The sequence below is a fragment of the Saimiri boliviensis genome, chromosome 4, assembly GCF_048565385.1.
Source record: "Saimiri boliviensis isolate mSaiBol1 chromosome 4, mSaiBol1.pri, whole genome shotgun sequence".
NCBI classification, from domain to species: Eukaryota; Metazoa; Chordata; class Mammalia; order Primates; family Cebidae; genus Saimiri; species Saimiri boliviensis.
The window spans coordinates 89,328,970-89,352,958 of record NC_133452.1 but is presented as its reverse complement, the minus strand read 5'-3'; the positions used below and the strand labels follow the sequence as shown (position 1 = coordinate 89,352,958).

Sequence of the window (23,989 nt, the reverse complement as noted above, 5' to 3'; positions counted from 1 at the left end):
GAAGGGGATGACCCTGGCTTGGGTGAATGGTCAAAGGCAAGGCTTGGGCTGGATGATGGGAATTCCTCCTGCATTTAAGTCTGGGAAGCCAGGGGCAGGTGGGAGGGTGGTTAGAGCTGGAGGTGTTTGCCAGGTGTGTACAGGGCACAGATGCCAAAGTAAGGGGTGGCAGCAGACACTCACAAGGAAGCACATGAAGTCGAGAGCCAGCACGGTGGGGACGCCCCCAAAGGGCAGGCCCTGTAGGACAGTGCTGCGGATGCGGGCGCTGTAGCAGTAGTCCTTGGGGTTGCTGTTGTTGAGGGCCGTGGTGCCCAGTGTGGCGAGCAGAAAGGGCAGCATGGCTGCTACTGCCGCATGGTCCTCCTGGGCAGAGGGTGGAGCAGTCAGCTGGGCTTGCCCCCATCCCCTTCATGGCCTGGTAGGGTGGGCGTGGGGAGGGGGCAGTGAGGGCAGATCACCAGGCTGCCTGGGTGGATGGAAGCTCTGGCCTCTGGAGATAAGGGCCTAGGGAGGGGAGAGTTGAGTCACATGGATTTACCTTCACTGGCTCTCTGGCTGTGACCCCATCCTGGGTCTGGGGAACTCAGCCCAGATTCCAGGCTTGGACTGAGGAGGCTGGTTTCATTAAGTTGGAAGGTGTCTGTGATTTTCTAACATCTAGTTAAATCTCTCCCTATCCCACCCTTTCCCCCCTCCCCTCCTCCTCTAATTCTGTCTTAGGGCAGGGGTTGGAGCTGAGCCTGGGAAGACAGGGATGGGTCTTAGGCCTGAGGACTCAAGGGTAAGAAAAGGGGTCTCCACGCTAGGGGAGAATGGGTCAGGAGCCAGCTGCCTCATCTTGATCTCTTCTTTCTGTGCCTATTAGAAAAATGGCATGATTTCATTTGCTTAGAGTTTTGAACTCTGTTAATCACCTCAATATAACTGGCTTAGGTTCAACAATGGGTCAGAGTAGGAAGTCAAGTAAATAGCAGGACTTCTGGGTTTGAGTTATCTGCCTGGCTCCAGCCACTCCTGCATATTCTTGTTTCTCTTCCCTATACCATTCTCCTCTCTCCCGTTATTTGCTCAGGGATTACCTGAGTGTTATGAGCACTACAACTCCCAGAGTGCCATGCTCCTGCCTCTGAAGCAGGGCAGGCTGGGAAAGCTATGCCCTCCAGCGAGCTTTTCCATTGGCAAAGGAGGGGAGAATGGGTGGGGGCCTCTTAGCCTGCCCGGGGAGCCAGGGTGCTGCCTGGTTCCCTGCCACCGGCCGGCTGCACTGATGTTCAGGGTGGATGGGGTGGGCAGGAGGAGGAGGGAAGGGGCAGCCAGCCTGAGTACCTGGGTTCTCAAAGTGCATGGGGACAGAGCAGAGAGGGGCCCTGGGGAGGATCCCAGGATGGCAGAGAAGTGTGGCCTTGGCAGATGCAGCACTGCCCCACCCATTTTACTGGGGGGCCCCTGGGGGACCCTTCTGCTGACAACAGTGAAGCTCTGCCTTGGGGCCGGAGAGAGGGGGAAGTCCTCAGGGAAGAAAAAGGAAAACCAGACAAAGAAAACAACAAAACTAGAAACATTGACTACAACTTTGGGAGTAGGGTCTCTTAGCCCCCCGGGGTGACTCACAGGATTTCTCCTGCCTCTTCCCAACACTTCAACCACAGGGCAAGAGGTATAAGCCCTCGGAGGGGAGGATGGAGCTGTTTATGTGTTTCACTTGGTTCCAGGGAGTCTCTGCAAAGCCTGGATTAGGAAGACTAAAGGAATAACTGCGGTGTGTTATGCCTCCCCCTTTTCCAGTATATGCTGCCTTTAAAAACACACGAATTTAGTAATTGTATCAAACACCATTTGTCCAGTGTCCTCAGTTTCAATATATATGTGATTTCATTTAATCCTGGACAATCCTGAGTTGAGTGTCATGACATTTTAAAGTGAGGACACAGGGACTCAGGTTAAGTGATCCAAAGTCACTAATAAAATGAGGGACCTGGGACTCAAACCTAGCTCACCTTCTTTCTAGAGCTAGAACACTTTTTAGGGCACCACGATGTTTTTCTGATGTACCTAGAATGGGACTCGGCAGACCATGAAAGCTTTATAAATGCTCATTAAATGTTCTCAGGTCAGAGAATCTGAGGGTGCTGTGGAAATGTGCATGTCCAGGCATGTGGAAATATGTGTGCCCAGGTATGTAAATGTGCACTGATGTGTGGACCTGCGTGCAGGAGGAGCAAGGTGACTGCATGGCAGTCCATGGAAATGAAGGGAGCAGTTGGCTTCGAAGTGGGGGTGTGAATATGGGTGTGTTTGGGAGCCTGGGTATGTAAACATAAGATGCACAGAACCCTGGGGCACTATGGCAGGTTAAAGGTAGGTATAGGTATCTTGGGTCGGCGGGGGCGCTCCAACTAGTCCCCATTTTTCTTTTCTTTTTTTTTTTTTTTGAGACGGAGTTTCGCTCTTGTTACCCAGGCTGGAGTGCAATGGCGCGATCTCGGCTCACCGCAACCTCCGCCTCCTGGGTTCATGCAATTCTCCTGCCTCAGCCTCCTGAGTAGCTGGGATGACAGGCACGAGCCACCATGCCCAGCTAATTTTTTGTATTTTTAGTAGAGACGGGGTTTCACCATGTTGACCAGGATGGTCTCGATCTCTCGACCTCGTGATCCACCCGCCTCGGCCTCCCAAAGTGCTGGGATTACAGGCTTGAGCCACCGCACCCGGCCCCCATTTTTCAATTCTCAACTCCAACAGACTCCAGCAATCTCAACACTCCATTCCCACCCCTTGCCTGGTTCTCTCTCTGAATTCCAAGGCTCCACCAGATCAGAATGAAATGAGAACAAGTCCCAGAGTACCATTCCCATCACCTCCTGTCTTCTCCACAGCAAAGAAAGGTAGAAAATTTTGGAAGCTTCTACATCCATCCAGCAGGGTGGATGAGGGTCTAGGTAGATGCTTAGTAAATGAAATCACCATGCTCCTCTGCTGCCCGCCTCCTTAGGGTCACAAAGCACTCTTCCCTCCACAACTGCATTAATGCTCCCACCTGCACGGGAGGAAGGCAGGGCGCACTCAGATCGCAATCCCCATTTTACAGGGAGAAAGCAAGAACCCAGCAGGGGAAGCAACTTGCACAGTGACAGGACAGGTAAGGGGTGGAGCTTGGGCTGGCAGCTCCGCTGGTAGACAGGGCTACTCCAAGCTTTTAATTGTGGGGGCGGGGTTGCTGGGCTGTTTCATCAAGGGCAGCTGCTCTCAAAGCCAGCATTGGCCTGAGCAGCTGAGAAGACGGAAGACACAGGGAGAATACCTTGGGGAAGGGAGGTGGCAGTTCTTTCACTCCAGAAGGTGCCTGTACCAGCAATAACCCAGACTTTCTCTAGTCTGATATTGAGGCTTTAGCTAGAAATGTGTAGAGAGAGTGATGGAGGATTTTATTTCTAGCTAACTTAAGGTTTTATTTTACCATTAAAGAGTGTGTGTATGGTAGGGATTGGAGAACTATAAATTATAAGCTTTTTTTTTTTTTTTTGAGAAGGAGTCTCACTCTGTGATCAGGAGTACAATGGCATGATCTCCACTTACTGCAACCTCCACCCCCTGGGTTCAAGCAATTCTTCTGCCTCAGCCTCCCAAGTACCTGGGACTACAGGCACCTGCCACCACACCCAGCTAATTTTTGTATTTTTAGTAGAGACAGGGTTTTACCATGTTGGCCAGGATGGTCTTGATCTCCTGACCTCATGATCTGCCCGCCTCAGCCTCCCACAGTGCTGGGATTACAGGTGTTAGCCACTGCACCCGGCCAAATTATATGCTTTTTAGTTACTGGACAAGATTTAAGTTAGGGCTTGGGATCAAAGCAGGGCCGTGTGGTGTGAGGGGAGGAGGTGAAGACGGAAACTAGCTGTTACTTAAATGTAACTTGAGTTTCAGTCTTCCAATCTGTAATAAAGAGATACGAATACCCTCTACCCACTTCAGAGGGATAGGTAAGAATGTGTCTACAAGTAAGCATAAAAGTAGTAGTAGGCAGGGTGGGGTGATTCACCCCTATAATCCCAGCAGTTTTGGAGGGCGAGTGGGGAAGATCCCTTGAGCCCAGGAGTTGGGACACTGCAGTGAGCTATGGTCATGCACTGCACTCTAGCCTGGGCAACAGAGCAACACCTTGCCTTGAGGAAAAAAAAAAAAAAAAAAAAAAAAGGCCGGGCATGGTAGCGGCTCATACCTGTCATCCCAGCATTTTGGGAGGCTGTGGTGGGAGGATCACTTGAGCCCAGGAGTTCGAGACCACCTTGGGTAACAGCAAAATCCTGTCTCTATAAAAAGATACACCCTTAAAATTTAGCTGGGTGTGGTGGTGCACATCTGTAGTCCCAGCTACTCTGGGAGCTGAGGTGGGAGATCACCTGAGCCCAGGGAATTCCAGGCTGCAGTGAGCTGAGATCGTGCTACTGCACTCCATCCTGGGTGACAGGTAAGATACCCTGTCTAAAAAGAAAAAAGAAAGAAAAAAGAAAAACAGAAAAAGAAAAAAAAAGTAGTAAAATAACACATGTATTAAATGTTTTTTAACTCTTCTTTTGTGTCGAGCACTGTTGTAAGCACTTTGTAAATATAACTCATTTACCCCGCATCACAACCCCAGGAGGACACTGAAGTACAGAGAGGTTATATGAGCTGCTCAAGGTCACACAGCCAGTCTGTGGTAGACCCAGATATGGACCCAGGCTGCCTGGCTCAAGTGTATGCTCTTAACCACTACACTTTGCAGAGATATCTGCAAACAGAAGAGCCACTTCCACCAGGCAGCCGGAGGCAGCCAGTTACCACTCTGGAGAAATGCCTTACCCTATTTCTACCCATTTGCCTTTCCTCTTGCTTGTAGCTTCCCTCCACTCAGGCCTTGGGTTTGTGATTTCAGGTTCTGAGGCAGGTGTAGGGGACAGGCACCACAGTCTGATGGTTAAGAGCACAGACTCTAGGACGTGACAGACCAGGCTTCTAACCTGGGCAAATTACTTAGTCACCCTGGGCCTCAGTTTCTTCATTTGTAAAACAGGACAATAATCCAGTTGTGTCGTTGTTCTGGGGATTAAACAAGATGACTTACATAAAACTCTTAATATAGTTCAAGGCATATAATGGGCTCCAGAAATTAGCTATTGTTATTAATAAGGTGTGGAATAAAAGGGGTTGGCTTAGAGAAAGAAAATTGGTAAAAATAGAAATAAGATAAAAACACAGAATTTAACGTGATAGAAATATGACAGAGCCCCTCAGTCATGTTGGGCTTCTTATTTAGACCTAAATTTACACTGTGTTAAGGACAAGACCACTGAGTGACATGAAATATTCTCACTCTTTGAACATACCCTATCCATCTGCAGCAGCCTGGGAGGTGGAGGCATGGGAGAGTGATGGGTCAGAAGTTCAGAGGCGATAACCCATTATTGATCAACTACCAGGCAGGATGCCAAGCTCTTTACTTCTGTTACCTTGTTTGTTTGATCCCCATGATAAACCTTGTAAAGAGGTGGTAGTAACCACACTTTTTTTTTTTTTTTTTGACACAGAGTCTCACTGTGTTACCCAGGCTGGAGTACAGTGGTGAAATCTCGGCTCGTTGCAACCTCCGCCTCGCAGGTTTAAGCCATTCTCCTGCCTCAGCCTCCCAAGTAGCTGGGATTACAGGTGTGTGCCACTATGCCTGGCTAATTTTTTTTATTTTTAGAAGCGATGGGGTTTCACCATGTTGGCCAGGCTTGTGTTGAACTCCTGACGTCAGGTGATCTGTCTGCCTCAGTCTCCCAAAGTGCCAGAATTACAGGCTTAAGTAGTTTTTTAATGGAAACTGAGGTTCAGACAGGTTAAGTAACTTGTCAAGGTCACACAGCTGAAGAATGGTAGAGGTAGAATTTGAACCCAGGTCTCTGAGACTCTGCTTTACTTGAAGGGAACTTGTATGATGTCCAAAGGGGGTTCTTAGTTACCCACTGCCTGCCTTCTACCTTGCCATGTCCCCACCCACCCACAGGCTGAGACTGCACTGAGTGAGCCAACAGCAGGCCCCAGCATGTGCCACCTGGGACATGCCAGGGCCTGGACCCTCTGGTGCCCTGGAGGACAATCATGCTGCCAGCACACCCCCACTTGAAGCCTGGTTGACACTCCCACTCCCCTCCTCACCCTGGCGTGGGAGGCAGGACGGGCCCCTCCTTAGCAGGTGTTGGGCACACACAGCCCCATTGCTCCTCGGCTGCTGCAGACCGGTATTGGGTAGGCAAGCCCCAGCCCCCAGAGCAGTAGAGTGCTCAGGCTTGCCCTGAGCGGCCAGACCTCTGCCTAGGGGACCCAGGCAGGTGGCAGCACAGAGCCCCAAGGGCAGCCAGCCCCTCTGACCTCTCCTCCCCACTTCCCAAGCGTCCTTTCCTTTTCTGGGGAACAAGACGCCAAGCTTTGGGACTGTTCCCCCTAGACAGTCAAGAAAGCCAAGAGGGACGAAACGGCGCCCCCTCCCCCCAACAGGGCCTTTGCCCCACTCTCGGTTCCGTGTCTGAATCTTTTCCCTACCGCACCCTCCAACGCAGGCCCGGGCGGCTCATGAATGAACTGCACTGTGTGGGGCGCAAGGAGAGGACACGCTCCTGGGTCCGGCCGCCTCCCCAGCCCGCCGACCAGTCAGTCCCCAGACCGGCCGGGGGCAGCGGCCGGCCTCGTGCCAGCACCTGCGAACCCTGCCCTTGCCGGAACCCGAGCCCGAGCCCGAGCCGGCTATGGGTGTACTAGCCCCCGGGAGCAGCAGAAAAAAATAAGAGAGATCGAGGGCATCAGACTTGACGACCCCGGGATCCAAAACTCGGGGGCGGGGGCCGCTAGTTCTCCACAGCGGCAGCGGGCAGGCGGGGCGCTGCCGACACCCCAGAGGGGCGCTCTGGGGACGCGCACCTGCACCGGGCAGGTGGGAGAAGAGTGCACTAGGGGGCCGGGGGCGGGGGTCCCACCCCTTGGGATCTCCCCGGGGTTGGGGAGAGCGGGCGGCGCTTATCTGGACCTCCGGCAGCGGGTGGAGGACTCACATTTGGCTCGGGATGGTGCGGGGTTGGGGGCAGCGCGCACTACCGCTGAGTCCCGCGGGCCCGGGCACCTCTGGGTCCCGCAGGAGGTTGAAGGGAGGGGACGCGCAGCTGAGTCCAGGTTTTTTCTTTGGGTGGTGGTGGTGAGATCTTCGAAGAAAAGAGCGAGGGCTGGGGAGGGGTCGCGTACTCACCCCCAGGCGCAGACTCGGCTCCAGCTCGGAGCCCCAGGTTGGGGCGGGGCGGGGCTGGGGGAGGGGGAGGGGGAGTCACTGGGCGGCTCGAGCTCCGGGCTCCTGCGGCGGCCGCGGCAGTGTATGGGGGAGGGGGAGCGGGAGGAGGGAGGAGGAGGGGGCGGAGCTCCGCAGGGCCCGCCCCCCACGCCGGCGCACGCAAGGGGCGTGCGTGCGCGCACTCTCAGATCGCGTCCACCGCGTTGGGCCTGTAGCGCAGGCGCTGAGGGGAGGCCGCGTGGGGCGAAGGCGGCGCTTGTCCGGTGGGTCCCGCTGCGGGGTTTTCCCGGGCAGCGAGAGCGGTTTGTTGGGGGGCAGGGGTGGGCGTCAAGCCCCTAAGTCTCTCTTTCGCCTCCTCCTTTCCTCCAGTAGGGGAGGCCCACTCTCCTGGGTGAGGAGAGGCCAGAGTGGGAGGCTTGTGGGCGCTTTGGGGTAGAGGGTCGGTGGGAGGGGTCCCAACGGGAAGGGGAGGCCCATGACTTGGACTCTCCTCCCTTCTGCTCTCCTTGGGCGTCTTCTGCGACCCCTAAGTCCGCGGCCTGCGCTCACCTGCTTTCCCCGGGTTGCGGAGCAGTACTGGGGAGGTCGGGCTGCGTTCAGCCGCCGCAGGTCACTCCGGCGCGTCTCCTCCACTCTCCGCGCCGCCCTCCCCTTTCCCGACTTGGTTTTGGAGATGAGTTAGCCAGACGCCTCTGTGGTGTGTGGAGTGAGTTCTTGCTTTCACTCTGTCACGCTGATGAGTGCGCCCTCCCCCCAGGCCAGGGGGTTCCCTGGTTTCTCATTTCACTGGAGATTGCATCTGCCAGTGATTAAGACTGGAAAGGTGGGGAGACTGAGACTGTATGTATCACCCACACAAATACGATCATAGAGGCACAACGGACACCAACTTGGTGATTTAATTTTTGGTTCCTGGAGGGGACAAAAAGGCAGTATGCTTTCCACAGCGGACGATAAATGAACTTTGCCACCATAAGAGATGGATGAGACTGAATATATAAAGAGCTTAAGAGGGCATGTGACAGACACCTTGGGGTACTTGGGAAACTCTGGGAGTTAGGGAGATACTTAACTCCCCGGGCGGGTGGTGGTGGGAACTGCCACTGCCGGACAGAAGGACATTGCCTACCTGGGGAGTTTGGGTCTTGTAGTTGGTCAGCTTCTCTGCTGTATGCTGGCTTTTCAAGGGATCATTAGTAGCTTGCGGAATGCAACTGTAAGGTTTGATTTATTTGCAGTGTTTTTCAAAGTGAATCCTATTGGTGAGTTGGAAATTAGATCACTGCCTTTAAAAAAAATGAAATAGGCCGGGCGCAGTGGCTCACGCCTGTAATCCCAGCACTTTGGGAGGCCAAGGCGGGTGGATCACGAGGTCAAGGGATCGAGACCATCCTGGTCAACATGGTGAAACCCCCTCTCTACTAAAAATACAAAAATTAGCTGGGCATGGTGGCGCACGCCTGTAATCCCAGCTAGTCAGGAGGCTGAGGCAGGAGAATTGCCTGAACCCAGGAGGCGGAGGTTGCGGTGAGCCGAGATCGCGCCATTGCACTCCAGCCTGGGTAACAAGAGCGAAACTCCGTCTCAAAAAAAAAAAAAAAAAAAAAAAAAAGAAATAGAAAATATCAGAGGGTGTTGCACTTATTAAGGGTATTGTTTCTTGACATTTGCTTCAGGTGTACACACACGTGTGAGTGTATGAGTAGGTGTTCTACAATGTGTTTCTGTAGGTAGCAGTGAGAAAAGCTTGAAAAGCAGTGGTCTCCTGTATCCTGCTATTTGCCTTCTTGCCTTTCTTTGTCTGAGTTTTCAGTCACTTAAAATTGTCCGTGATTATGCAATCAGCATACTAGGAATACACAGTAAAGAACAAAGTGGATGTTCTTCATGGAGTTTACTGTGTAAGACGAAAGACAGTTGACTATTCATCACTGGAAATACTATACGTGCTATTGAAAAACAGGGATTTTATTGAGTTAAGAAGTAGGCTGGCTTGGCTGGGCGCGGTGGCTCACGCCTGTAATCCCAGCACTTTGGGAGGCCAAGGTGGTTGGATCACGAGGTCAGGAGATAGAGACCATCCTGGCTAACATGGTGAAATCCCTTTTCTACTAAAAATATAAAAAAAATTAGCCAAGCATGGTGGCATGCGCCTTTAGTCCCAGCTTCTTGGGAGGCTGAGGCAGGAGAATACTTGAACCTGGGAGGCGGAGATTGCAATGTGCCAAGATTGTGCCACTGCACTCTGGTCTGGGCGACAGAGTGAGACTTCATCCAGGAAAAAAAAAAAAAAAAGTAGGTTGGCTTAATTAGGAAGGGCAGTTTTTTACCTGTGACAGAAAGGAAGATGGAGATAAAGCCTGTTTTTGATAAAGTACCTGGTGGGAAGGGTCTTGTAGGCTCAGACTCTGGGAGTTTTGAAATTGCTTGTGTGGACAATAAAATCCACTTTAAGGTTGAATAGCACTATAATGGATATCTGAAAAATGGAAGTGGAAGCCATAGTTACCTGGTTTTTGGACTTCTAAGCATCACTAGAAGGCATTTTATTTTATTTTATTTTATTTTATTTTATTTTATTTTTTTGAGACAGAGCCTCTCTGTTGCTCAGGCTGGGGAGATCTGGGTGCAGCGATGCTATCTCAGCTCACTGCAGCCTCTTCTGGGCTCTAGCAGTTCTCATGCCTCAGCCTCCCAAGTAGCTGGGACTGCAGGCCAGCGCCACCACTCCTGGCTAATTTTCGCATTTTTAGTAGAGATGGTGTTTCACCATTTGCCCATGCTGGTCTCCAACTCCTGGCCTCACTTGATCTACCCAACTCGACCTTCCAAAGTGCTGGGATTACAGGAGTGAGCCACCTTGCCCAGCCAGAAGACATTTTAAAAATATTTTTATTTTTTACAAAATAGTATAGTTATGAATCTGAGCATGTGGATTCTTGAGCTATTTCTGCCTGTGCCTAAATAGGGTTAGCACCTAATCCTCAAGGAGTGTGTGAACCATCAAGTGACACTTTCCAGGGCAAGCATTTCAGAAAGCCTGAAATGAGAATTGAGTGCCTTGTGGAATCCATTAGGGAACAGTGGCCAAAATATTTTATTATTGCCCCTGAATATTAAGAATAAAATGTTTCCCTGGGTGGGAGGGGCGGTGAGGAATAACAACAACAAAATTTCCCTGGAGTTCGTTTTTCAGGTGGTTGGGCACTGAACATGGTTATTTAGACTCTCCTTAGCTCCTAGAATCTTCAGTGTTGGGACAATCCTTTAAAACCTATTTTGCTCCACTCCTGTCTCTGGGATTATGATACCTGGGCCCACCTAAGATGGATTTTCCCACTGTCAGGTTACTTAGATAGGTCTTATGGCTGACAGGGGAGGGGAGGGGATGGGGGCTTGAAAAGCAGGTTATGGTTTAGCCTTCTTTTTAATAGGCTGATGGTTTGTCTGGGTTGTAGCTTATCCTGTTATGATTTTACATGTGTATTGACAGTGACAACTAGTATGCAAGAGAAGATTGTGGTTCAGATCTCAGAAATGTTCTGGGTCAGGTAATATGCTGAATATTTAAATAGGCAGTAGTAAAGTAGCTTACCATTCATTAGTGAAATAGCTCAGAGTAGGAAAGCCCTCTGTTAAAAACTCAAAAAAAAAATCGGGGCCGGGTGAGGTGGCTCATGCCTGTAGTCCCAGCACTTTGGGAGGACGAGGCAGGAGGATCACAAGGTCAGGAATTGAGACCATTCTGGCTACAATGGTGAAACCCTGTCTCAACCTAAAAAAAAAAAAACAAAAAACAAAAAAACAAAAAACAAAACTTTAAACATTGGCTGGGCACTGTGGCTCACACCTGTAGTCTCAGTACTTTGGGAGGCTGAGGTGGGCACATCATGAGATCAGGAGTTCAAGACTAGCCTGGCCAACAAGGTGAAGCCCCATCTCTACTGAAAATACTAGCTGGGTGTGGTGGCGCATACCTATAATCCCAGCTACTCAGGAGGCTGAGGCAGGAGAATTTCTTGAACTGGGACCAGGAGGGTGGAGGTTGCAGTGAGCCGAGATTGTACCACTGCACTCCAGCCTGGGCTACAGAGTGAGACTCATCTCAAAAATAAAAATGAAAATAAAGTTAAAAAATTGTTTATGTCTTTAGAAAAGACAGAAAGCACTTTACCATGTTTACTCTAAACTGAAAACACTTTCAGGGCTGTTATCTTAAAGTGGCACCCATGGTGCTGCCTGGAGAATCAGGGAGCGAGCTTGTTCTTGCTGGCCAGGATCTGGTAAACAAACTATTTATCCTGCAGAACTAGTCCCTACTGGATAATTCAGAGAAGGATTGTCCACATTAAAATGATCTCTTACATGATGAAGCTAAAGCACTTCCATTTCCAGACCTCTTTGCTTTTCCCAATAAGATCTTTTTTTGACAGAGTCGTTGAGACCTGGACAAGTGATTCCAGGATCACAGACTTAGTTTGAGATGCGGGGAGGATAGAGTGAGATACATGCTTTCCATCAGCAGGATCTCCCAACCCCAGTCTTTAACTTTTCCACACTGCTCTCCTGCCTATTTGACATCTCCATAAACCTGGAGCCCACCTAAACCTGGCCCAATATAGGTGCTAATAGGAAAGGAATTATGTATGCAATTAAGTAGAATTTTACTTTGCCTTGTGCCGTTTTTCTTGAGTTTGACCATATGAAGAATATTACAAATTTATATCTGGATTATAGATGTTTGTACACTTGTGAGGTAGGGATGGGAGGGGGAACAAAACTGGAGTAGATAAAATATGCAAATCTATGCATTGAAAAACTATCTTGAATAATTGAGAATTGTCTAACTACTCCTACTCCTTACCTTTTTTTTTTTTTTTTTTTTTTTGAGACAGAGTCTCACTCTATCACCCAAGCTGGAGTGTTGTGCCAAAATTATGCTCACTGCAGCACCCAACCCCTGAATTCCAGTGATCCTCCCCCACTCAGCCTCCCAAAGTACTGGAATTACAGGTATGAGCCACCACGCCCAGCCTGCTTTAAATATTTTTGCAACAAGGTGGGGCAGAAGTTAGATAAAAAAAGCAAATGTAGGATAAGAATCCTAGACATGTTTTCCCTTGGTGAAATGGGCTTGAGAAATGGGATTTTCTCAGTGGTAGCTTTGGGGGAAACAGCCCATCATGCTACTGAGGGATACTACTTATTGATAGTGCTGCTGTGAAAACACACACCTTTGCAGATGACTCAGAATCAGCTTTAGCTTTGGTCTGAGGCTATCCTGAGTGTAGTGCAGATATTTAATGAAGAGATGGCTTTTTATTTCCTGAGTTTTTAAAAGATTATGTGGCACCCTTGCCAAAGGAGAAGGAGTACTTGCCCTGCATGTGTGGCGCATTTGTTTGTGTCCATGAAGCTTATTAGTGGCTAAAGCAGCATATTCACTGTGCAAATATCGTATAGTGTTTCATAAAAACCTTGGGCTCTGGTCTGGACCTTGTTGCCTTCTAACCTTGGACGAGTCAACCAACAAGTCTTAGCATTTCTGTCTTCATTTCTCTAACTCTGTGGAGCCTGCAGAACTGTTCCAAATCATTAGCAGATTCAGCTGCCTTGCAGACTGTTGGTCTTTCCTGTTTGTCTTTGTTTCCATTGGGAGATCAGAATGAAATCTTCAAAGAAAATGATCTGTGTGAAAGCACTTTGAGAATTGTAACATGCTATTGTGTGAGGTTAAAAAACCACACACACACACACACACACACACACACGCTTCTGAAAGGAAAGTTGGGTAGCAAAAACAGTAGTAAGTCTAAGTAGCAAATGAAAGCACTTATTGGTCCAGAATAATTGGGGAGAAACCTGAGATGGGAGGGGTTGTGTCTGCATGACAGGACAGAGGGTCCCAAGAATTCCTTTTTATTTTTGATTTATCAGAGCTACCAGGCCTTTGCTTTTTCTACACTGATTAAGAAGGACATTTATACTCTCACACTGGCAGAGTTTGTCCTTTTTGTGTCTGGGCTTTCCATTTGATTTCCTCAGTGTCTCTTTTCCCTTCCATTACATACTAGCAGAACCTCCTTTAAATGCTCAGTTGTGATTGCACTTTTGTCTTCTCCTTTTTCTGTAGAGTCCATCCCCTTGAAAGGTCTTTAAAAGGTAACCTGCCAGGCATCTAAAGATTGAAATTATTTAGGTAGAAACAATGTATAATTATATATAGATCTGTGATACTAAATATATTTTGCTGATCCTCAAAACTTAAAGTAATGGTACATTCCAGTTTTCCGCAAAGCGTCAGAGGTCCAGGCTCTTTGTGTCTGCCCTTCCAACTCAGATTAGCTAAAAATGAGCTCTCAGTGCCTATGAGGCTTTCCCAAGTCACTGGGAGCCTGGGTAAAGGGCACAAGAAAAACCACCAACCCCACTGACATGGAGCCTCTCTGGAGCTGGAGGTTATCAATCCCTCCCTCCCCTTGCCCCCTCCCCCTCCCTCCCTCCCTCCTCTTTCTTTCCTCCTCCTTCTTTCTTTCTTTTTTGGTCGTTTAGGCTGGAGGGCAGTGGTGTGATCTCGGCTTACTGCACCCTCTGCCTCCTGGGTTCAAGCAGTTCTGCCTCATCTAGGGACTGGCTGTAGCTGGGACTACAGGCGCATGCTACCATGCCCCACTAATTTTTTTGTATTTTTGATAGAGACAAGGTTTCACTTTGTTGGCTAGGCTGGTCTCAAACTCCTGACTTCAGGTGATCTGCCCGCCTTGGCCTCCCAAAGTGCTGGAGTTACAGGCATGAGCAGCTGTGCATGACCATAAATCAGTTCTGTCCACTTAACTCAGAGTTACTCAGCTGTAGTTGTGCTAGGCACCGTTCTGGGCACTGAGTGTCTGGCACTGAGCAGAGCAAGGGTGGGTCCCTGCTCTCACAGAGCATACATTCCAATGGGATCTGTAGGGCGGTGCCAACTCCCCGGTATTCTCTGAAATCCACAGTCTTCCCTTGCCTCTGCAACTGAAGGGAGATCTTGAAGCAAGATGGAAAATGAGCATGGCTTGGATTGTATTAATTTCTTTTTCCTTTTCCTTCCACCCACCTTCTCTTCCTCCCTGCTTCCCCCAACCACCACCCTGGGCTCTTTTTAAGGAGAGGTTGTGATTCAGTAATTCATACTCTGAAACTGGAGGGTAATACTTGGTGCTGACCAGGAAGTGGCATGAAAAGCCATCCCCGGCACCAAAGCTTTCCAAATATTTGGCCTCCTCTAAGTGAGAGTGTTGTAGAGAAGGAACCGTCATTGATGCCAGTGTCTTTGCACAAGACTCAGAATGACATTGCTTGTAAAACAAAGCATTGTATATAGACTAGGTCCAAAATGATTCAGAGTCTGTGTCCACAGGGTGGATATATGCTAGGAAATAATATCGGGGTCCATCAAAGTTGCTTTGAAGTAAATTGCTGCCTCCATTACTCTTCCGTGATCCGAAGCAGTTATTTCATTGGCGGAATGAGGCATTTTCCATAGTGGGCAGTGTATGTAGGCACCAGGCCCAAGAGATGAGTCCAGGGGGCCTAGAAACAAAGCACAGGCTAATCTTCCATGATTAGCACCATCATTCTCTTAAAGCATGTTTGCCTGAGATGTCCTGATTCCCAAAATACAGATAAGAGCTCTACCGTGTCTGGATTTCCCTCTGTTAGAGCCATGGGCAAAGTAGGGGGATCTGTCTTTCTCCTGGCTACCTCATTTATTTTATTCAACAGGTATTTATCGCACTCCTACTGTTTATCAGGACTGTCTGGGGTCTTTTGCTAGGAAGAGGAGGGTACCACAGTTTTTGTGTGTGTGGGGGGGAATAAGGGACATATATACAATAAGTGAATGTATTTGATTCTTTTGTGCTTTCAAGTTGATAGTAATGCTAACTGCTGTCCATTTTAGGTTGAGAGGTCAGTATCAGATCCACTGAAGAGCTAGTGAAAAGTCATTGAATTGGGCCTTTTCTTACGAAAATGGAAGTGCTCCCTAGAGACATGAATATATCACGCTTGTGTTTGACAGCAGTACAGGTAATCCTTACCATCAGAGTCTGTGTGGCTCCTGAATTCCTGTAGCATGTTCAGGTGCCATGTTGTCAGGATCTCTGGTTTCTGAATTTTGGATAGTAAGTAGGAAGAAATAGAATGTTAAAGGACATCAGCCTCATCTCAGTGTCCATGTTTGGATGGTGAATATTGGCTCAGTGAGAGTTACACTGGCATAAGGATGTCCCCAGTGTGCAGGGGGGGTAGCAATTGATGTTGCAGTTTGGCACAAGACTTCGTGGGAGGAGACACTGTGGAGCTGGGTCACATTTGTCTAGACAAAGATGTGTCGGTTGTAGAAATGGCTTGTGAGCAAGGTGCAGAGAGGAGGCCTAAGTTTGTGTTTGTGCACTGACAGCCCTGCAGAGTTTAGGGAGGTGCTTTGTGATGATACCCGAGTCAGGGAAGTTCTGGGAAGCTGTTAAGTGCTTCTGCAGTTCTTGGATGAATATCAATGCTCTGGAGGAAGCAGTGTGGTGTTGAGAGGCAGGGTGTTGCAATTCTCAGGAGAGGGAATGTGGGTGGTACTGGGTTAATCTTGAGGGTTCTGTGGAGTTGTTCAGGAAACTCTTCTCTCCCAGGGATCGAGACCAAGGGTGTGCCAGTATCAGATGGGAACAGCTTGGCAGGGATTTGAGCTAACTGTAGCCTGGACCGGAAGGACTCTGCTTTTCAAAAGTTTTGTTGTTTGTTTTCCACCAATTTTTAGTTATTGCTTTGACTGTGGATTTTTTATTGCCTTCTGTACTACAAATTGTCTTTGAAACTTAAAGTGAATAATTTTCACCTGGTATGTGTCTACATTTCAGTTCATTCAGCAAGCACTGAATTGGCTGTGAGTGAAATGTGCATGTGACGTCAGTATTTTTTTTTTCACATGGGGAGTCTCAACTGCATTGCCCAGGCTAGAGTGCAGGGGTGCCATCTCGGCTCAATGCAACCTTTACCTCCTGGGTTCAAGCGTTTCTCTTGCCTCAGCCTCCTGAGTGGTTGGGATTACAGGCACCTGCCACCATACTTGGCTAATTTTTGTATTTTTAGTAGAGAAGGGATTTCACCATGTTGGCCAGGCTGGTCTCGTGAACTCCTGACCTCAAGGGATCCGCCTGCCTTGGCCTCTCAAAGTGCTGGGATTACAGGCATGAGCTACCGTACCTGGCTGATGTCAGTATTCTTGATGGAGCAAGCATGATATATTAGTTGTAAAATATTAATATTTAAATTAAAGTTGCCATGTTTACTCTGTTGAGTAAGAGCATGGGTTTAGGAAGCTGACAGCTGGGGTTCAAATTTCATCCTGGTCACTCCTAGTTTTGGGCAAGGCATGTGACCTTGGGCAAGTTACTTAACCTCTTGGGGGCCTTATTTCCTTGTGTATGACAGTGAGACTAAGAATAATATTACCCACTTTGTAGAGTTTTTGTGAGGTTTAAATGAGATGGTAATGTAAAGCACTTAGCCTGGTGTCTGATACATTGTAACCATTTGGTAAGTGTTCATAAAGAAAGAACACAGAAGCAATTTTGGCATTCTAGCAGGTGGGAAATGGCGGAGTATCTGGCCTCCATCTTCAGCACCAAGAAAGACAAAGTCAACTGTTCATTTTATTTCAAAATTGGAGCATGTCGTCATGGAGACAGGTGCTCTCGGTTGCACAATAAACCAATGTTTAGGCAGACTATTGCCCTCTTGCACATTTACTGTAACTCAGAACTCTTCCTAGTTTGCTAACGGTTTGCGCTGTGCCGTGAGCCCTGTTAAGATGCAGGAACACTTGATGAATTTTTTGAGGTTTTTACCGTAATGGAGGAGAAGTATGGGGAAGTTGAGGAGATGACCTCTGTGATAACCTGGGAGACCACCTGGTGGGGAACGCGTATATCGAGTTTCGCCTTGACGAAGATGCAGAAACGGCTGTGATTGACTTGAATAACCATTGGTTTAACGGACAGCTGATCCACACCGAGCTGTCACCTGTGACAGACTTCAGAGAAGCCCTCTCAGTATGAGAGGGGAGAATCCACACGAGGTGGCTCCTGAAACTTCATTCATTTGAAGCCCATATCCAGAGAGCTACAGTGGGAGCTGCATGGGCACTGTTGCAAGAAACATAGATCAAGATCCCAATCCTGTGAGCGTCATTCTCGGTATAGAGACCGTGGTCGTGGTGGTGGCGGTGGTGAAGGTGGCAGCAGAGGCAGATGGAGTGTGACAGGAGGCATTCGAGAGATCATGAGAGATCTGGGCGATTCTGAACCATGCCATTCTTACCTTATGTCTGCTAGAAAGTGTTGTGGTTTATTGACCAGACCAGTTCATAATGGGAATTTTTTTTAGAAAAACAAAAAAAGAAACCTGCAAAGATGGGTTTCTGAATAAAATTTGTAATGATAATAGTAAAAAAATAAAAGAAAGAAAAAAGACAGAAAGAGGCCAAATGACCCTTCAAGCTGCTTGACACCCAGAGACTGAACCTGGATCCAGTCTGGTTCTGCTCTTGACTAATTGTGGGACTCTACACAAGTCAATCTGCCTGTATATCATTTTTCTAATCTTTAAAATGATACATGACATCATGATGATGAAGATGATAATGATGATAGCTAATAGGGAATGAGTTCCAGGCACTGTGCTAGGTGCTTTGCATGGCTTATCTAATTGAATCCTCATAACTACCTTGGGGCTAGATTCTGTTATTATCCCTGTGTTTCAGATGGGAAACCAAAGCTCAGCAGTTTAGTTACTTGTCCAGGGTCACCTCAGCAGTAAAAGTAAAGATGGTCTCATCTGGCAGTCTGATTCTCTGTGTGTCAGATGTTATGTCACAGTCTTGCATACATTAGCTGCCTTCTTTTGCATTTAATTTTCTAATCATAATTACATTTTGGCTAATGCTTCATGGATTGTCTTAAGGAAAACATTTGGGAGTAAGTTTGGGATTTGAGGCTAAATTGTAGTTAATAAGTATTTAGAGGGCAGGCATGGTGGGTGGCTCACACCCATAATCTCACCACTTTGAGGCCAAGGTGGGAGGATTGCATGAACTCAGGAGTTCAAGACCAGCCTGGGCAACATAGCAAGACTGCCATCTTACAAAAAAACAAAAAATTATCCTGGCATCATGGTGCTTGCCTGTGGTCCTGGCTATTCAGGAGGCTGAGGTGGGAGGATTACCTGAGCCTGGTGAGTTCTGGACTGCAGTGGACCACTGCACTCCAGCGTGGGTGACACAGCAAGACTGCTTCAAGGAAAGGAGAAAAAAGTATTGATGGAGTGTTTAGGTAGAGGAAAAGTGGATTCCCGTGCCGCACCCCAACATTCTTATTAAATAACATCTTTTTTTTTTTTTGAGATGGAGTTTCACTCTTGTTACCCAGGCTGGAGTGCAATGGCACGATATTGGCTCACCACAACCTCCGCCTCCTGGGTTCAGGCAATTCTCCTGCCTCAGCCTCCTTAGTAGCTGGGATTACAGGCACGCGCCACCATGCCCAGCTAATTTTTTGTATTTTTAGTCGAGACGGGGTTTCACCATGTTGACCGGGATGGTCTGGATCTCTTGAACTCGTGATCCACCTGCCTCGGCCTCCCAAAGTGCTGAGATTACAGGCTTGAGCCACCGCACCCTGCCCAAATAAAATCTTATCTGAGGTGGTTTGAACTTGCACAAAGCAAAGCTGTGTGTAAATACTACAGTGTAGAGGCTTTTCTCGGCAGACCTCTTGAATGAGCACTTCTGCAGCCAAACATTTGGGTGGAAAAATGGGTGTGGTTAGATAATTTACTTTCTTTTAGGGAGTTAAAGTGCTTGTTTCAGAAGGCACTTGAGCATCAACAAGGGCAATAGTGTGCAGTTCTTCCTCTACGGAGGACTCAAGAAGTCCCACGTTTTCCTCCTGCGTGTGGAAGTGATATAATAAGGAAGGCATTCTCTGTGCTGTTTTTTTTAATAGCAGAAGCTGTTGTGGGCCATTCCACCTCTCCAACCCCAGAGTTAGAACATGAATCAGCAAAATTGGAACTAGAGTTCTATCTAATCATCTGTGTATCCTTTAACCACTGAGATTTATATTTTGTGACTAATGATCTTGTTCTGGAAGTGCCATCTCCCACACAGGTCCCCAAAGAAAACTGGCTGTAAGGGCTCTGACTTAGAAATCAATTTTTCCCCCTCCTGTTTTCTCTGCAGGATTTATCTTGGGATCCCATGGCTTTCTTTACTGGGCTCTGGGGCCCCTTCACCTTTGTACGCAGAGCACTGATCCATCGCTGTTTCAGGTAACTTTCCATTAAGTTCTTAAAACTGTGTCTTTGTGTAAGCTTCCTATCAGGGCTGGGTATTATGGTGACTAGAACAGGAGTGAAAACCCAGGGAGACAGGCATGCGGTTGGGGAAAAGCTAAAGGGATCAGGCTGAGCTGGCCTGGTTGGTCAGGTCACAGGATGGGGAGATAGGTAAGGAGGTGATGTTGCTGTGTTAGAAGTGCAACAGGGAATGGCATATGGTGGAAGCTTTTACTCTTCGGTCCTTGCAAGACTCTTATAGTGAATCTCACATCTCTCAACCCTGTCATTCCCCTAGAGCATTAAAATCCTTGCTTTTAAAAATGGAATTTTTTTTGGAAACAGAGTTTCGTTCTCTTTGCCCAGGGTGGAATGTGATGGTGCAATCTCAGCTCATTGCTACTTCTGCCTCCCGGGTACAAGCGATTCTCCTGCCTCAGCCTTCCAAGTAGCTGGAATTACAGGCATGCGCCACTACGCCCGGCTAATTTTGTATTTTTGGTAGGTATGGGGTTTCTCCATATTGGTCAGGCTGGTCTCAAACTCCTGACCTCAGATGATCCACCCCCGTCGGCCTCCCAAAGTGCTGGGATTACAGGTGTGAGCCACCGCGCCTGCCAAAAATGGAATTTTTTAAATTACAAAAACAATACATGATTATTATTACGAAGAACTTGAGCATGATAGAAGTGTGACACCCTCCCCTCCTTTTAGTTGCCAAACCAGGAGAGCACCGGAGGCACGCCCGTTGGTAGACATGCTTCTTGGTCTGGTCAACTCCTCATCCCACAGGTGTTTCCTGAGCACTGAGCCTGAGGTTGGCTATATAGAGTTGAGTGAGAATTGCTTCCTGTCCTGAAAGGGTGCTCACTGTCACCCACAGGAGCCAACTTGAAAATAAGTAACTCTAAGAAAATGTGATAGAATGTTATAATAGAGGATCGTACAGTGCTTTGGAAGGCCTCATATATAAGCTGCTAGTGGAGGAAGAGGAGGAGAAAGAGTGGAGGCAGTCTTCTCAGAAGGGAGTTTGGGGCAGATCCTGTCGAGGCCTCCAGGAAGAATTGGGAGGCATTGTGTGCTTGGGGAACTCCACTAGTTCCTGGTTGCTACTGTACAGAGTGGTAGGCTATGTGGCCTTAGACGGTAGGTAAATCGGGACAAGGCTGTTGACGGTGCATACGGTGGGGAACCATTGAACAATTCTGAGCAGAGGAGTGGCATCACTTTCATATTTTAAAGAGCTCTTTTCAGCAAAGTACTAGGAACCAGCTAGGACACTAACGCCACAGTCTTGGTGTAGGAGAGTGAGCTGCCAAATGAAGGAAGTTGTTGGTGGGATTGAAGAGGAAGGACATAGGTGCTTAGGAGGTGATATCAACAGGACTTGGTGGCCAGCTGATGTTGGTGGAGAGAGATTATGCCTTGGGTTTCTGGTGCTCCTGGAGAAGCCATTATCTGGATAAGAAGTATAGCAGCAGGAGGGAGTTTGCAAGGGGAGGCAGTGAGGTCAATTTGGGACCGACAGTTTGCAGTAACTGTAGAGCATGTTGTAGGGAGCTGAGGAAAGTGGAAATATATAAGACTAGAATATAGAAGAGAGGTGGGACTAGAGACGGAATTTACTAGTTGGCAGCAATGCTAATGGGTAAGCTTGCACAGAGTAGACATAAAAAAACAGGAGAAGAGGTCCTAGGATTACCCTGTGGAAACACCAGCATCAGGTGCTAGCATCAGGAAAATAGGAATCCCACTGTTATCAGTTTGCTCACTAATACCTTGCCTTTAATAAGTACTGTCTAAATTTTTTTTTTCTAATGAGAAAAAATGTATTAAAAGATTGTTACTCTGACTTATTTCCAGTTTCTGCTGTGCTGTGTCAAGGAATTCCCTTAGCAAACTTACCCATATCTTCTAGTTCTCAGCAACATGTAAATAAGAAAATTAGGGAATGGGTGTATTCTGGGGAAGCAGGTTTTTCAGGATAGGCAGTGGGTGAGGCATAGCCCCTTAGGGATTCCTTTAAGTCCCCAGAGTCCCTTTGGAAATCAAAGGCTTTAAGTTATGGCTGCTATGAAGTTCATTGTCACAGAAAAATTGGGTTCTCTTTAAAACCCATCCAAATTGAGATCTTGACACAACAGCAGAAGCTCTCAATTGTGAGGAACCTGTGTGGGTACAGATAAGTCTTCACAAAGTCCTGACTTTTTGGTTGCGGCTCCTGTACAGCACTCTGCTCTGTGTGTGTTGCTGACATGTACTTTCTCCCTAGCCTTGACCTCAGAGGCTTGTGTACCCTGACCAGGAGAGATACAGACTGCAGACTTTTTTTCTCCCACCAGCACCACTGGGAGCCTGAGTGCGATTCAGAAGATGACGCGGGTACGAGTGGTGGACAACAGTGCCCTGGGGAACAGCCCATACCATCGGGCTCCTCGCTGCATCCACGTCTATAACAAGAATGGGGTGGGCAAGGTGGGCGACCGGATACTCCTGGCCATCAGGGGACAGAAGAAAAAGGCGCTCATTGTGGGGCATCGCATGCCTGGCCCCCGAATGACTCCCAGGTTCGACTCCAACAACGTGGTACTCATTGAGGACAACGGGAACCCTGTGGGGACCCGAATTAAGATACCTATCCCCACCAGCCTGCGCAAGCGGGAAGGCGAATATTCCAAGGTGCTGGCCATTGCTCAGAACTTTGTGTGAGTTGAGCCCAGGCCTCTGGTTGCATGAGGGTTTGTGAATGGCACAGTTCCAAGAACCACACTTTTGCTAAGGGAGCTTGGGAGCCACATGGCTGCTCCCTTCACACTGGGTAACAGTGTCCTGTGAGAGAATAAATATATTAATTTATGTTCTTCCAGAGCTTTCTGGGATGTAGTGGGAAAGTAAATGACACTGGAGCAGTTCCAAGGTGGCTTACCCAAGTCTGGCCACACAGGGTGGCATTCTTTACACGGAGCAGCCGTGGTGCCAGGGTCCAAGCCCTTGCTTTTCCGATTTAAACCCTGTGAGTTCATCCAGAACTGACAGGCCCTGGAAAACTGAGGTACACACCATGTACCAATTTATAAATGTACCGTGGAGTCTGCCACTTTCTCACCAAAAGATACTTGTTTTTATTTTTCTCATCCAAAATCTCTTCCTCTATTAGTGGGCTTGAGACTTTAAATGGTTATAAAGATTACTGAGTTAGCATGGAATAAGAGCAAAGAAGCTGATTTAATCTAGCGAACATTTCCTTCAGGTCACAGTAAATCCCAGACAGTAATCTTTTCTTTATTCTGATCATCTGCCAGAACACTCCACTGTGCCCAGTACTGGACTTCCTGGACTGCTGGAGAAATGGATGTTCTTACATTTTGCAGATGACGTAATCTTGGGTCTGTGCAGGTGATTCAGTGACAGTTATCTTCCATTCATCTGTTGGTTTGCTTGCAAAGATTTAGAGGCTCTCTAAGTTCCTTTGCTGGAATCTCATCAACTTATTTATAATTTTTTTTAATTCATTTAGAATACCTTAGGTAGTTAACTCATTAAATGAATAACTAATCTCAATGGCTTCTGAGAGTCAGAGTAGGATAATAATGAGGAACATAGGCCAGACTGTATGGATTTGAATCCTGACTCTACCACTTAATGACTGGGCAAATTATTTTACTTTTCTTTGGCTCAGTTTCCTTATCTGTAAAAGGGGGATGTAGTAATGGTACCTACTTGATAGAATTGATGTGAAGATTAAATGAGTTTATAAGTGCTTAGAACAATACCTGGCAATAATGAGCACTCAGGCTAGGGATGGTGGCCCAGGCCTGTAGTCTCAACTACTCAGGAGGCTGAGGTAGGAGGAGCCCAAGAGGTGAGTCCAGTCTGAGCAACATGGCAAGACCTGTCTCTTAAAAAACAAACAAACAAACAAAACAACCAAACAGTAGGTACTTTTAGGAATAGGAAGTAGCTATTTACTATTGTCACGACTCTGCATGGGTCAGCACTGAGAAAACAAAGGTAAGTAAAAGAGTAAAAGCAAGTGTGGTCCCTGCTTTCCTGGAGTTCATATAGTCTCAGGGGAAACCAACGTGAATCAATAATTCCTCAAACAAGTGCAAAGTCCCAAGTGTAGCAAGGGTCTGTGATAAAGGAGCTAGAGTTTCAGTGGGATTGGAGGCAGCTTCCCTGAAGAAGGATTGCATCAGCTGCAGTCTGAATAGGTACAGTGATAGAAGTCAACAGTGGTTACCTGGGGATAGGGAAGGTGTAGACTGGAAAGGGGAAAGAGGGAAACTTCTGGGTCTTACGAATGTCCTAAATCTA

General features: G+C 47.8%; 2 protein-coding genes and 1 pseudogene across 8 annotated transcripts in view; 2 read left to right on the top strand and 1 right to left on the bottom strand.

Annotated features, from left to right (window-relative positions):
* TMEM63B (transmembrane protein 63B) overlaps window positions 1-8,006 on the bottom strand; it is a 29,618-nt gene extending 21,612 nt beyond the window's left edge. The window contains exons 1-3 of one of the 6 annotated variants that reach the window (XM_074397853.1): window positions 7,856-7,874; window positions 7,268-7,321; window positions 184-366 (exon numbers count right to left, since the gene is read on the bottom strand). In XM_074397853.1, the coding sequence (XP_074253954.1) occupies window positions 184-342 (159 nt within the window). In that variant the 5' untranslated portion in view covers window positions 343-366; window positions 7,268-7,321; window positions 7,856-7,874. Of the gene's footprint in view, window positions 1-183; window positions 367-2,967; window positions 4,185-7,076; window positions 7,370-7,855 lie in introns of those variants that run through there. The other 5 variants (XM_074397851.1, XM_074397852.1, XM_010333936.3 and 2 more) reach the window with 5 other exon arrangements.
* MRPL14 (mitochondrial ribosomal protein L14) lies at window positions 6,252-22,528 on the top strand. 2 transcript variants are annotated; one of them, XM_010333938.3, is made up of 3 exons: window positions 6,252-6,276; window positions 19,578-19,666; window positions 22,015-22,528. In XM_010333938.3, the coding sequence occupies exons 2-3, from the start codon at window positions 19,596-19,598 to the stop codon at window positions 22,379-22,381; spliced, it is 438 nt and encodes a 145-aa protein (XP_010332240.2). In that variant the 5' UTR covers window positions 6,252-6,276; window positions 19,578-19,595; the 3' UTR covers window positions 22,382-22,528. The 2 variants fall into 2 exon arrangements, with proteins under 2 accessions (XP_010332240.2, XP_003923108.2); XM_003923059.4 differs by lacking the exon at window positions 6,252-6,276 and adding an exon at window positions 7,469-7,569.
* LOC141584295 (splicing factor U2AF 35 kDa subunit-like) lies at window positions 13,822-17,817 on the top strand (annotated as a pseudogene).
* Window positions 22,529-23,989: the final 1,461 nt, after the last annotated feature.

Bases quoted from the DNA above. Each gene is read 5' to 3' on its own strand.
- MRPL14 (XM_010333938.3), top strand. From the start codon at position 19,596: ATGGCTTTCTTTACTGGGCTCTGGGGCCCCTTCACCTTTGTACGCAGA. The intron at 19,667-22,014 runs GTAACTTTCCAT...TTCTCCCACCAG, and splicing joins CTGATCCATCGCTGTTTCAG to CACCACTGGGAGCCTGAGTG.